Source organism: Muscardinus avellanarius (genome assembly GCF_963383645.1).
Source record: "Muscardinus avellanarius genome assembly, chromosome: 5".
NCBI classification, from domain to species: domain Eukaryota; kingdom Metazoa; phylum Chordata; class Mammalia; order Rodentia; family Gliridae; genus Muscardinus; species Muscardinus avellanarius.
Genome location: NC_137790.1, coordinates 117,504,903 through 117,519,302, shown reverse-complemented (window position 1 = coordinate 117,519,302; position 14,400 = coordinate 117,504,903). Strand labels below are relative to the sequence as shown.

The window sequence follows — 14,400 nt, the reverse complement described above, 5'->3', positions numbered from 1 at the left end:
GTTTCTAAACAATTAAAATTTTGAAAAACACACACACAATGAACGGCAGCTATCTAGTTTAAACAGTGGCTACTTAGATGGTTAAACTTATTTTTTTTCCCTGTATAGCCATATATTTTAGAACAGACACATAGTCTTTGAAAGTTGGTGCCAGTATTCCAGTTTGTTGATTCATTTGTTGACATCGTACATAATTATTTCTGGGTACTTAGTGCTTTAGGCCCTGGGCTATAAACCTAATCTTGGATTTTCATTTTTATTTCTAATGCCTGCTAGGTGGTTTCTTTGTTGGATCTTTAGAAGGCAGATATGTCAACTTAAAAGCAACATGTTATAGCAAAGTGGTTCAGAGCACAGGCTATGAAATCAAGGTACCAGGCTCTAAGTTCACATATAACTGGTTGACCAAACTGAGCCGTTGACTAGCTTCTCCATTCTTCACTGTGCCCATCTGTAGAATGGGCGTCATATCAGCAACTATGCCAAAGCTTTAAGGACTAAATTTTATCAAAAACTAAAAATCAATGACTGGCATACAGTAATTTTCAACAAATATTAATTCATTTTATTATTTTACTCAGGACAGAGGAAAGTTTTAAAAAAGCCTATTTTGTGGAGGAAGTGGAAATAGAAACTGGAGCGGCTACAATATCTTGTGTCATATGAAGTCATTCAGGACCCATTTTTATGTTATTCACTTCTGCTATATTCAAGTTCTAAATGTGTAACTGTATATATAAGTATGTACTGCAACGGGAAAATAAAAATAAAACCATTTTATTTGTATATATAAGTAAAAACAAATCTGTTTGGGACACACCAGATTTTATTGACCAAATAACCAAGACAGGCAAGAATGGCAGGTTTGCCAGAGGTTACTGCTCTTCAAGGACCCCCTGCTGCGTCATTTCATCTTACTTACTAGAAGCCTGACTTGAATTAGGGAACAGTTGAAAGGCTACTGTTCCCAGCATCTTTGATGGCAAAACCAGCCAGTGAGAGGCCAGGATAGATCACTAGAGGAAGTTCAGAGCATCTTTGTCAAAAGGATCCTGACTGGACTAGGCTGTGGTCTCTTTTGCCCTCCCATTTCCTGCATCCTAGAACAAAGATAGGATGGCCGGTGCTATAGCAGCCATGATACGGTACACTTCTGCAACAGTACTAAATTTGGAAGCCATGTGCATCCTTTAAGGATGAAGGAAACTGAGTTCTAATTACTGTGGTGCCACCAAACAGACCTAGACTGATTGAAATATAAACCCCTTATTTTTTTATGCCTAATGCTGGGAAGGGGGGGAAAGGCTCTGCTACTCAATACAGCACCTAATTCTTTACAGATGAAATGTCTACACTGCTGCTGTGTATCTCTGGAGAGAAATATAAAGAGGGAGGAGAAATGAGAGTTCTGAAACTAGACAGTACTGGACAGTTAGAAAGCTGTAAGGATCTCAGAGATAACTGTTAAAAGACTGGCGAGGCCTGAGCAGGGTATGGTGACACACACTTATAATTCCAGTACTTGGGAAGCTGAGACAGAAGGATCACAGGTTCGAGGTCAGCCTAAACAACTCAGTGAGACTTTCAGCAACCTACTGAGACCCTGTTTCAAAACAAAAAATAAAAATGGTTGGGGGGGTATAGCACAGAGGTAGAATTCCTCTGAGTCCTATCTCCAGTACCACACACACTCACAGTGATGATCAAGGCCAAAAGATACCTAGGAGTTGGCTTGTCATCAAATCACAACTCAAGTTATGTGTGTGTGTGTGTGTGTGTGTGTGTGTGTGTGTGTGTGTGGTTTAATAACTGTCTGTACTTCTCAAAACACAAGCACTTACAGTATAGAAAGTTTTGTTTATAATAAGAAATCGAACTTTATCTTAAGGTAAAAATCTTCCAAAAAATGTCGAGTAGAAATGATGTTATAGATAGATGTACATTTGATAATATGTGTTTAAGAAATATAGTATTCAATAACAGTGGTTTAGTGGATTATGAGCATCAGAATAAGTCCTCACTATAATTAATCCTGTTTACAGTGAGATTCACAGAGAAATGACTATTCTCATAACCTGTTATACTTCAAACAACTCAGGATTTCTATCAAGCCTTTCCAGTGGCTTGATTTAAGTTTTCTGCACGTTAATGCTCCCATTTAAGCTAAGTCGAAGGCCATCTCTTTAGTTACCCATTTCTACTGACAGTCATGACTTCTTGGCTTATCTATTAACATAGAAAATTGTTTCACTACCCAAAAGCACAAAATGTGCTTCTGCTAAAGTTACCAAAAAAGAAAAAGAAACTAAAATTTTCCTAAATAGAATCTTTTTGTAAGAAAATAAGAAGCTTTGTCTAAGTCTGTGGGAAGGCAGAGACATTGCTCAGCATGAAAGGTAATGGATTAGTGATGCTGATAGCTAAAATCCTCTACTTATCCTTGGCAAGGAAAAAGCTTCTCAAACTAGGTCCCTGGGTGTCTGTTTGTGGTCTGAGAGACATTGAGTAGCTCACCTCTTGCCTGAGCTGGGCAAATACCACACACTTCCCCAGCAGGAGACTTACCCTACAGTGCATGGACTCTTTTTAAGTAGGTACAAGCCTTGTATATTGAACTGTTGGGAGGCTCTTTCCATGGAATCAGAACTTGGAGTAGTTTGAGATGTCTAAGCCTATTCGTCTAAGCTAAGTATGGCCTCAGGTTTAGACAGTACATACTAAAAGAAAGTATAATGAGAAAAACGTAGAAGCAGTATAAAAAACAATCTCATAAAAAGACACAAGATGGCTAGTTCTAGACTTAGTGCCTTTAGGAACCTGATTCAAAACCTGTCTTGGAATGTGTCTGTCCCATAACTTTATTTTTTTATTTTCTAAATAAATCTGTATTTATTTAGAAAATCTTTTTCTGAAGACATTCTAACTATATGAACATAAATAAGTAAATGAGTACAAGCATTAATATTATCAAAGCAGCTACAATTCTGGAGAATTTTGCTGCAGAAAGGTCTACGTCAGAGGTGGTGCTACTCCAAGAGATCTGCAGGGGCTGCCTCACAAAGTTGTGAAGTTTGTGCTTAGCGAACACAGTTTGGACTTGTGTACCCAACATACGGCTGCACACATCATGCCTCATATAGTCATTTCACCTCCAGAGATACTGGAATAAAACAAGATGCTGGTGTGTCATTGAAAAACACGTTCAAATCATGTGCCTATAAGGCACATATACATTACATGTATCTATAAGGTAATGATCCGTCAAAGCTTAAACACCAGCAGAGAGATGCCATCAGCAAAACACCGAACAACATAAAACTATTAGGATGTTATTCCAAACAGGTACCTATTAGATTCCAAGCTGGATGCTTTGTATGGAACTCCCAGATTATTATTTTGTCAGGAATTTACTGCTTAAATGTGCTTTAAAAATATGATGAAAAGACCATATTGGATGGCTTACTAAGAACAATAACAGCACAAACAATTTCTGAGTTGAAGTCATTCTGTGCTAAGAATGAATGGTATTCTAAAATACAACCCTAAAAACCTTTGGGATCTCTTCACCATATCCATCTATGCCATTTAAGCCCTATGTTACCATCTGGAGCCTTGATTTACCTTACTACTCTTTTACCTGTATGTATGCATACTTGTGAGCTTTTTAATGCCTGAATTCTATACTTCTTATGTTCCGGTACGTCTGCAGAGGCACTTAGAAGTGTTCACAAAATATCTTTGATTCCACGCCACCCTGCACTGGATTCCGATCTCAAGGTGTCTACAATAAATCTAATCTGTGGAGCTATATATACCAATGAATATGTAGGAATATGTGAAATAAAGATAGAATTATTTTAAAATTATTTAATTTGGTAAAAGAACAAGTTGCTAGAGTTTTCCAAGATCAACAACGTTTGCTAGAATATTTTGAAAATAAATAGTAACATATAGGTTATATTCTTTCTCCCTCAGCCCTAGCACTTGAAAAAATGAGTGGACATCTGGGGAAAAAAGAAGAATTCAATAAAGTATGAGCCTATTTTTGTTGATCATATGGTAGAAGCTTAATTTCTGAGAACATAAATAATTCAGGACCACATTAAAATACATCCTGTAGGCTCTCTTTACATAAACTCTCTAAATTTTGAAATTTAGAGGTCATAACTAAAGAAAATAGGTAGCTTTTCATTAGATATTATTTGATATATCACTTCTGGAATATAATATAATATCTTATATTATATTACATCATTATATTTCTTAATGTCATTATATTTCTGTGAAATATAATTGGCATTGAAGTACAAGTAGCATTTTCTGTTTCTTTTGTTATTCCTTTTATGAACTGTAAGAGAAAAAAAAACCTCTGCAACATAAAATAATGCATATTTCAAATGTTCTAGATCCCTAAAGGAAATAATACACCCAAAACATCAGCACTTCAAATCTCAACTGCAATATGCTCTTAACATATTGTAAATTAAAACTGTAAGTGTAAAAACAAAACCAAACGAATTTCTACCTTTCCCTATAGTCTATTTAACCTATCTTATTTTTTTATCACCTTAAAGTCACCAGCATGCAACTGAAATGCCAGCAACTGCTCTCCTTCCTATTATCTTTCGCAATAGGCCAACTGCTTTCTTGGAGATAAATAAATACTTTCTTGTGTTGTCTAACTTGTGTTTTTACTGAATCGAATCTGAATCCTCCTCCTCTTCTGACTAGAAGTCAGCTACAGCCGTAAGTCACCTGGGCGCCTGGCCAAAGTCTGCAGCGGCACAGCTGAAGGGTACAGCATTCCACAGGGTCCTCTCACAGAGTGTTTGGTTTGCTTTCCTAACTTACTAAAAATAGTATATTACACAGGCTACCTCCATCTCATGGCTCAAGAACTCAAAAAAGCTTGGACTGTGGATTTCAGAAACACAGGGAACACATTTTATTTAAAAAGTCAGGATATTACAAAGTTTCTAAACGCCTTCCTCTGCTCTGAGACAATGCAAATAACCTAGCGGTTGCTGGCAAGGAACTCTGAACCAGAACGCTCCCAAATTTCAGAACTTAGAACATGAGTCATCCGGTTACTTTTAACTGTTTTCAAATATGTTTGTGATCTCTTTGGGACATAAAATGAATACAAGGAGACTAAAAGGTAGGATTCTAAGTAGCAGTAAGAAGGATCACATAATGTATGCTATATACATGACATATACACACAAAGATGGTACTGGAACAAAAACACTCAATTCAAAATTGTCTTAATCGATTCCTAACACACTTATTTCACTATCGTCCTGATTATGAAGCTCTGTCATAAATAAACTTGGGTTGATTTTCTTCCCTTTATTAAAATCTAAACTATTTGGCCAAGTTTGAAACACGGTAAGTTTCTGTTTCTCTTAGACAAAGCAAAAGGGCATGGTTTGTATTCATTGGCTGCTAGAATGAATTCAACTCATCAATAAATTTAAAATCGTGAAATTGTTTCTTAGTTAAAAAAAAAAAATTTAAAAAGGAAACTTTTGATGTGGCAGTTGAGTCCTGCTCGCCACAGTGCACGGCATAGGAAATGCTGGTGCTTGGCTCAAAGGGACTGACGGCTCTGGCCACAAGTGAGCAGCAACTAAAATAAAATTAAAAATTAAAAAAAAAAATTTGGAGATGGAAAAATAGCAACTGAATCTTAACGTTTCACAATATCTCCAAATACTGGAGGCAGGTTCTGCGGTAGAACCACGCAATGTCACAGCCAAGATGTACTGTCCTTCACTTTGCAGCTACAAGAGCACTATCAATTGTTTATAGGATTAAAAACTGGATTTACTAGTAATTGGGTCAAAACAGGGTTACTTATGGACACAGCTGGTTGCCGACAAGAGCAATTAGCCCTTTGCCCCTCATTTTATGGACTCGGACTCTAATTATGCCTGAATTCAGTTAGCACAAATTTAGGAATACATGTTCACAAAGGTACAACACTGTGTCCTTCATCGGTGCCTTTCAAAGGTAGGAGGAAAGGCCCAGTGTTAATTTATATCTCTGCTTACTGATCTCTAGGACTATGACATTAAGAATAATTTAACATCTTCAGATATTTATGTGGTTGTTAACACCTCATTTTACCCTACTCCAATGAAGATATCCTTGTCCTCTTGGGCAAAAACTTTAGCAAAGTGAACAGCCCAAAGTGGACCAAGAAGTGATCAATTGAAACAGTTAACTCAGAGCTCACCCTGGTGTTGTTTCAAAAAGCATTACCACTAGAGCACTACTGGTGTTTAAAAGACTTTCATTTATGTATTTGTATGTAAATGTGCTGGTGACCCCCCTCCCCCCAGCCCAATTTTCAAGGAATTAACCTGGAGTAGTGTGTTCAAAAAAGATTTGATGAGATCAAGTAGGTTGACAGCACCCAGGAACACATTTCTAGTCTTGACCTTGCATGTCAAAATAAAGACACAGATGCTTTCTTATAAAAGAAAGACCCATTTTCAAACCTGATACCTGCACGACAAATTCAATGACATTTTTGAATGTCAAGAAATGCTAACGCAAATCTCTTAGTATTAGAGCACCCACAAAAGCTAACTTTATCATTTCTGGCAGAGTCTATTCCAAATAAAAACTAACCAGGGTCTAACAAAAAATAAACTGCTAAGTTACTTTACACTAGAATTTCTGAGGCTGAAAAAAATCCAATGAACAGTAGTACTTAGGGGTTTCAACTTATTTATCAAATTCACATTCAGCAAAGTTTGTTCCACAATTAAGGCACTGTGGCAAAAGTTCAGGACCTCACTACTAGTCATATTTTCCACAAAATGCATGGCTTCTGGCCTTAAGTAAGATACCCATAAATAAAAAGAGAATCCAAAATTTCAACATGTTAGGGGTAAAATGTCTATCCAAGATGAACAGATTTAAAATCTGTTCTTCTTTCCTAACGGCAGAGCACCTTTACTAACCAACAAACAAATCAACTTCATTTAGTTCTTGTCACATGGCCTTATAAATAATACATGCACATGCTAAATACATATATATATATATATATATATTATATATATCTACGTTTACTATTCCCAAACAGACGCTGACTTTGCTATTACTAAGTAAAAATTACATCAACCCTTTCTGCTTTAAAAAAAAAAAAAATCATGGAGTTAAAAGACTGATAAAGTTATTTATAACAGTTTGGCCAGACTTGATTCTGTTCCCAAAGCTCCCCAACCCAACAATATCATAAGAACACACCGTATAACTGAACTATACACAAAACAATCCATAACCCCAAACTCAGAGGACTGTATTCAGTTATTGCATACCCTTAAAATAATATAACATTTACTCACTTTCAATGAATCAAAGCAGGCGATTACTCGTCCGTTTTCAACTTGGCAGCTTTTCGAAGGGTGTGCAAATTTACATTCCGTGTCTGGCCGTGAGCAAGTCCCCCTTTGGAACTCTCTACATACTTCCAGTGTTAGCCATTTTGTGTCCCGAATTGGTGTGACACTAACAGCCATCTTTAGATTTTACAGGTAGTTAAATTTTTCAGTGAAACCAACAAACCCGCCCCCCCTCAAAAAATGCAACAAAAAAAAGTGAACTGATAAAACTGTAAAATGACGATGAAAATGTCCCCTTCAAAAGACTTTTTCCCCCACTCCCTGCTGTTTTTTTAAAAGTACATGGAAAATCGTGTTGTCAATATCAAGGAAAAGATCCCCCACTAGAAGTTCACAGCATGAAACTGCTAATTCAAAGAGGTTTTGGTTTTTAGAGAATACTAAATACTAGGATCGTAAGTAGATGAACGTTTAAAAGTCGGGTCTGGAGAATCAGCCCGCTCTTCGAAACCCCTTCCCAGTGCCAATTTGGACCCAAAATGCAAGCAGAAAAACGTGGCAGACCCTTTGACACCGAATTTCCAAGCTGCTTTCAGCAAAGTTGTCTGACAGGGAATCTCCTCACAGCTGAATTTGCAATGGAGTTTGGTGGTGCAATCGGTATTGATTAGTTTGGCATAGACAGATGCAGCAGTTTAGAGCAAAATCGAGAAAATGATTTTGTTTTCCTCCTTGATTTCCTGGCAGAAGATATCTTACTTTTCTCAGCAAACTTTTCTTTTAAAACTAAAGCGGCCTAGGGCAATGCCAGATACTTAGAGCTTTTCTCTTGATTCTAGGTAGAAATGGGGGGTGTCTGGGTGTGCTGTCCTCTGTCTAGCTGGTAGCAAGCAAGGCAAAAGCAGAGACTGCTCTAGAAGCGGTTCCAAGCAGCAGAGACGTCAGGAAAGGCACTTCTTAGTACCAACCTGTAGAAAAAACAGACAGGTTAAGATTTACTAAGTAGCACTTCACTGATGTCCAACAGTCTCACCACCTTGCCATGTGACACCAGACTAAGTAATATCCAAAGTCTGCCTCTCTCTCGCTCCCTCTCTCTCTCCCACGCAGACACACACAACAAAATACTTACAGTGAGGCATATTGCAGCCAGCCATCGTAGATTTATTAAAAAAGGGGGCCGTTTCCCCTTGTGAAGCAATGCATGATAGAGAGATAACCAATCACAGATAGTGTTGCAGCAATATTCTGGGCAGAAAGCCAATGGTGTGGGCTGTCTTATGAAAGGTCGCGCCTGTCAGACGTTCATTACTATGCTATAAGCACAGAAAATGTCCATCAGATGTGACTTATTCCACTGCAAGAGGACGAGCATGTGGGTTTTGAATTTACCCAACATGCAGTTAGTGGACTAAACCATGTTACTTTCAAAACAGCCCCTCACGCAGCCTAAGCACTTGAATATCAGGACTGGGGAATTAAACGCAAGGTTTAAAAATCTGCAGCTCACTTGCAAGCTGCTCTCCCCTCCGGATCTGTGCAGGGAGGGCAGGGAACAGCCTGCCCCCTGTCCTGACACGTGAGTAAAAAAGGAAAGGGGTGTTTATAAATGGTACATTCTCCTGACCTATCCAATTCACTTCCTTCTGAAGCCCGAGTCCAGCCCCTCCGCAGAAAGCAGCACTCATACTGTAAAACTATTCCATTCAGCCGGCAGACACTTTGTCAATATATCACAGGCAGGCGAGATATGAACAAAAGCATCCTTTATTCAAACATTTTTAAAGCAGAAGCCGAGGTTGGGTGGGAAAAAATAAGGAGTGCAGTGTTGTCAGCGTGTCTGGTAAATCTGAAGTCAACCTCCAGGGAGAGAGCGATTCCATCGCAGAAGCATGAAATATTAAGTGAGCAATTTGATTTGGCCAGCGCGATGTCCTGGAGAAGTACAATTCTAAATGACGCCGAAGGGTGGGGGCTCAGGGATCCCCTGCTCTGTAATGAGCTGTGAACTGGTTGGTTCCTTAACACTGCACCCTGGAGAAGGGCATTCTTGACTTTTACAACTTTTCTCTTTTAATCAGGGTGAAAAACTCCCAGAAAATTTGTACTAGTTATGGAAATATAAGTATACACTTTTTCCTTTTACTGTTATAGAAATAAAAGTATACATTTTCTGTCTGAGTGTTGCCAATGAAGGCACTAAGGCTTCAGAAACTGGTTCACCTTCCAGAAAGGCACAGACACAGTCTATTCACGTTGAAATACGATTATTTTTTTATATGCCAAAACTAGTCTACTGCTTTTGGTTATATTTATAATTTCCAGAAATTCAGAATATGGAACATGAATATATAGATATACCAAAACATAAATAACTGGAAAATTTTTCTTTTAAGATTAACACTATCATTCTTAACACTAATTATATTTTTAAAAACAACCTTTCCAAACAGTTCAGAAAACATTGTTGTAACACTGAAACTTTTTTTTTTTTTTTTGGCAGTACTGGGGATGAAACCCTGGGGCATTCTACCTTCCAGCTACACCCCAAGCCCTATTTTTTTGTTTTTTTTTTAATTTTGAAACAGGGTCTCACTGAGTTGTTTGGGCCTCACTAAGTAGCTGAGGCTGGCCACAAATCTAGATTCTCCTGTCTCAACCTCCCAAATGCTGGGATTACAAGCCCAGCCACACTGACACTTTTGACAGAGATTAAAATAACCAACCCAGCCAGATGTGGTGGCACACAGACAGCCTCAGCTACTTAGCAAAGCCCTTCGCAACTTGGTAAGACCCTGTTTCAAAAAATAAAAAAGATTAAAAAATAGGAACGGGGGTGTAGCTCAGAGGTACAATGCCCCTGGGTTCCATCCCCAGTACTGGAAAAAAAAAAATCCAAGTGCTTAAGAAATAAGTTTGTTTTCACAATTGTTTCAGGCCCTAATGTCTAGCTCTATACACTCAAAGTCAGTTCAGTTAAAAACGCTAAGCTGTGTGTGCCCTCCTATATATTCTACATCCAGCATTTCTCTGAGACTTCAGAGTGTTAGCAGGAACCATGTGTGTGGGGGCAATCTCTGTTACCTCCAAGCAATTCATTTGCAAACATTCACCTCTTATAAAGCCAGCTGAGATGTCACTTCCTCCAGGAAGCATCCACGATCCCATTTCCTCCATATCTATCCACTTAAGAGATTAACAGCACCTTCTCGGAATGACCTCCACATCTCCTGCCCGATGCACTGGTATGTTTTCTTACATGTCTCATCCTCTAGGTAACATTTTCCCCAGGGTAGAAACAATACTGTTCATCTCAGCACAGTGATGGGAAGAGGAGATGGAGTTCCCTAAGTTCTGGTGCATTAAATTATCAATTACTTTATCAGGATTGTGATTAGGGCACAAAAATACACAGACACATACACACAAACATACTCACACAAGCACATGTATGGACACTCACACACTTGAAAACATGCCTGACCACCATGTTCCAGGGTCACAGGCTCTCACACTGCCTGGGATCCTCCCCTGGCCTTGGACGGCTCCCCCTCTCTGCCCACATAGCAATTTTCCTAAACTCACCATTCTCAGGGCCCTCTTCCTCCATGTTTTTCTCACCATCAACTAAAAATGATCTCTGAATTCCAGCCTGCCTGCTTGTCTGCCTTCTGGGTCTCAGAAGTCCTTCTCCTCCTGCCTACAGCGCCACTTCCACAGATCTACAACTTGCCTGTTGTTTCCCAAGGCCTCTTTGCTTTCTCAGCCCCTCTGTACATGCAGGCTCTGCCTTTCCTGCAGTTCTTCCTTAGTCTTTAAACATGCTGAACCAACTCTAACCTGGAGGAGGTAGCAGGGCAGGAAGCAGAGGTCCCTGGCCCAACTAGCTAGGTAGGCATCCTCCTCTCTCAAATGCTCTCAATCTGTCATCCCCAATAACTAAAGCAGCATCAGCCGCACGTGCTGCTTGGGGGGTTCTTCCTCTCCAATCGCCTCTGAATCCAGGTCGGTCTGACTTCCACACCCATCCCTTTTCTGTTCTCCAAAGGTGGAGGATCTCTCATGAAACCAGATTTAAAGACTGTATGGAGTCCTTGAGTTCCTCTGACCTTTAACAAGGTTTCCATGCTCTCTTTTGAGCCCTTCCTTTGCATGAGGTGACACACTTTACCTTCTAGCTTCTTCCTGGTGGCCCCGTTGCATCTGTACAGACCCCAGGGCTGAGGGTTTTGGCACACACCAATCTGTTTGCATATTCCTGACTGTTGAGGGCTCCTGGGCCTTGCCACACGCTGCCCTTTGCCTGGCTTTATACAGAATCCTCTTCCCTGCAACCTGGCAAGCTCCTTATCCTTATTTAAGCTGCTACTCAGGTATCACCTTCTCTGTTAAGCTACACCAACTATGCTAAACATTGTTCCATATCAGAATATTTCCAGTATTTCATGTGGCTTCCTACAAGGTTATAATGCCCCTGACAACAGGGTGCACACCCCTAAGCCCCAAGGTCTGGAACTACAACATGCTTTTTTAATGTTAGGTAGATGAATTAATTCTATTCATACTAACAGAAATAAACACAAATGTAAAGATGCATTTCCAATGGCATGAAAATGTTTGGGGTTGATCTATGAGACCCAAACAACAGGAAAGAAGAGAACGGCACCTTTAGAAACATCTGCATTACTTGGTGTCTATGTCTAAGTACAACGATAAAATTAATTTTGGGAGTTGATTATTTTTCATTTCTGCCATCCTATAGACTACTTGAGGCTGCCACTCAAGCATAAAATTTGCTTTAATTAACTAAAATCCTTTCAAGTAAGTGTTTTGGTAATTTTGTGCAGCAGAAGAATTCTATTTACTTCAAAAAGTGTTACTGAAGACATATTTGCAGGTTTCTTTTACTATTGGATTATAAATAATATATTCATAGATGATAACCAACATATTTATAATTAGCCAGGTGTAGATACCAAACAACTAAAATAAATAGTGACCTGTATATGTTCTTAGTCTAACTGGACCTAATAATCTGTGAGCCCTTGGCATAGGGTACTTTGCATAAAAACCTTAGATTATATCCTACAAACTGATTCGACTAAATTGCCGACATCAGATTATCTTGTATTTCTATTTTTATCCAAAAGGATTTTATTCAAAAGAATTTCAGGAAAGATTAAAAATTTTCATAACTGTTTTAGTAAATAAGATTTCATTGAGTTTGGCTCAATATTGAATTCTCAAGACATTACTTCAACTACTAATGGGTTTTTGTTTTATAGATGATGTTTAAAAGTGTAGGGGTAATATCCAGATTGTGCGATGTTTTTATAAGCATATTTTCCCTGAAAATAAGTTTTGCTTTTAAATAATTTATAAAGGAAATATTTCTACTTTAAAGATATCTACCAATTGGCAAACAATTTTCTACTTATATCAACTTTTTGACATATATATGCATATATATACCTATATATTTTTATATGTTATAAAGAGCTTCCCTGAACATCAACGGAAAATATTGCTTGGGGAACTTAACAGTTTTGCAGTGAGAGTCAAAATGTTTGAAACATGTACAACAAGCCCTTTTTAACCCACTGATAAAGTCAAAATCTAGAGTTGCTCATCTATATAACATATTCTACAAAGAAGCATTTTCTGCCATAAGAAACAAAAACCAATTTCTTCTTCAGAAGTTACATACGTCTTCCACTTTAAGACAGATACACTAAGAGATGGGTGCATGGGTGAATGTACCACTCTGAATCTCACTACGATGTATAATTATAATGTTTCAATAAAAGTATAAAAAGGATGAATACAAGGGGGAAATAAAAACAAAATAAAGGAGAAAATAAAGTGAGGGAATGGTGTAGAACCAAGAAAAAGATCAAGGATAAAGTAGAAAAATAAGGAAAAAAAATCATGGGGACTCATCAATAATTATTCTTATAGACAAAAATGTATATATATTAGTTGAATGATACTGATATTATACTCTGGAAGTCATGATGTAAATATCTATTTAAGGTTCATATGTATTTCCGTATAATATAAATAGATATAGAATAAGAATAAAATTCTGTTTTGGAAAACTGATGGACTCTATAAGCAGGCTTAAATCTCTCAGTCACATAGGTTTGCTAATCACAGGCCTGTAATCCCAGTCAATTATGAAGAAGTTGGTCCATTTACATTCCAGAATAGTTACCTGGGAATTGGGGGGATTTTCTTTATATATTTCTGATGTTGAGATAGGTTATCTTTGAGGGAGTCAACTGCATAATTATCTCAAGATCATTTATTACTGTTTTATTTACTAAGAGAATTTTTGTTGTTGTTTTTTGTTTGCTTTTGTTTTTAGTACTAGGGATTGAACCCAAGGAAATTCTACTTCCAAGCTATACCCTCAGACCTTTTTAATTTTTTTTTTTAATTTTGTAACAGAGTCTCCCTAAATTGCTGAGGCTGGCCTTGAACCTATGATCATGCCGTCTCAAGCTCCAATGTTCTGGATTACAGGTATGTACCACAGCTTACTAAAGCAGTCTTTAGTAAGATAGGATCAAGTCTAAGAAAGATATGACCAAATCACCAAGTAGGTAAGTTTGGAGATAAAAAGAAGGGTATCTTTCTCAAAACCATAACTTCTCCCAGTCACTGATATCAATGCAATTAGCAATGCAGTACTTTAGCAAACTAAATTTGCTCACACAACAGTTTTCCTCAAGGCTTGTCCCAAATATTAACAAAGATGTTAGTACACAAACAGACAGCTAAGCATTTCCAGAGGCTGCACAGCCATTACTCTAGCTACTAAGGTACTAAAATAGAGAAACAGATTTGTCATTTATTATATAGGAAAGACTGTGATCTGAATGGGTTAATGCAGGCTTCAGCAATATTCAGTCTCTTATAGGAAAAAGCTGAGATAGTGTTTCTCCATGAGGGGCAAGCTCTCTACCAGTTGTACCCATGGCGATTTCAGGTGATACACAAGCAGGATTCGCACAGATGCATTAGAATGCTAAAACCAGCCCAC

General features: G+C 38.1%; 1 protein-coding gene across 21 annotated transcripts in view; it reads right to left on the bottom strand.

Annotated features, from left to right (window-relative positions):
• The window catches only part of MBNL1 (muscleblind like splicing regulator 1), a gene marked incomplete at both ends in the record, with an annotated part of 170,764 nt that overhangs the window by 130,007 nt on the left and 26,357 nt on the right, over positions 1–14,400 (bottom strand). For 17 of the 21 annotated variants that reach the window (XM_080695752.1, XM_080695753.1, XM_080695754.1 and 14 more), the window contains one exon: positions 7,359–7,532. The exons of 1 other annotated variant lie outside the window; for it this stretch is intronic. In XM_080695752.1, coding sequence (XP_080551878.1) covers positions 7,359–7,532 — 174 coding nt within the window. Of the gene's footprint in view, positions 1–6,749; positions 6,839–7,354; positions 7,533–14,400 lie in introns of those variants that run through there. 3 more of the 21 variants (XM_080695737.1, XM_080695748.1, XM_080695751.1) reach the window with 1 other exon arrangement.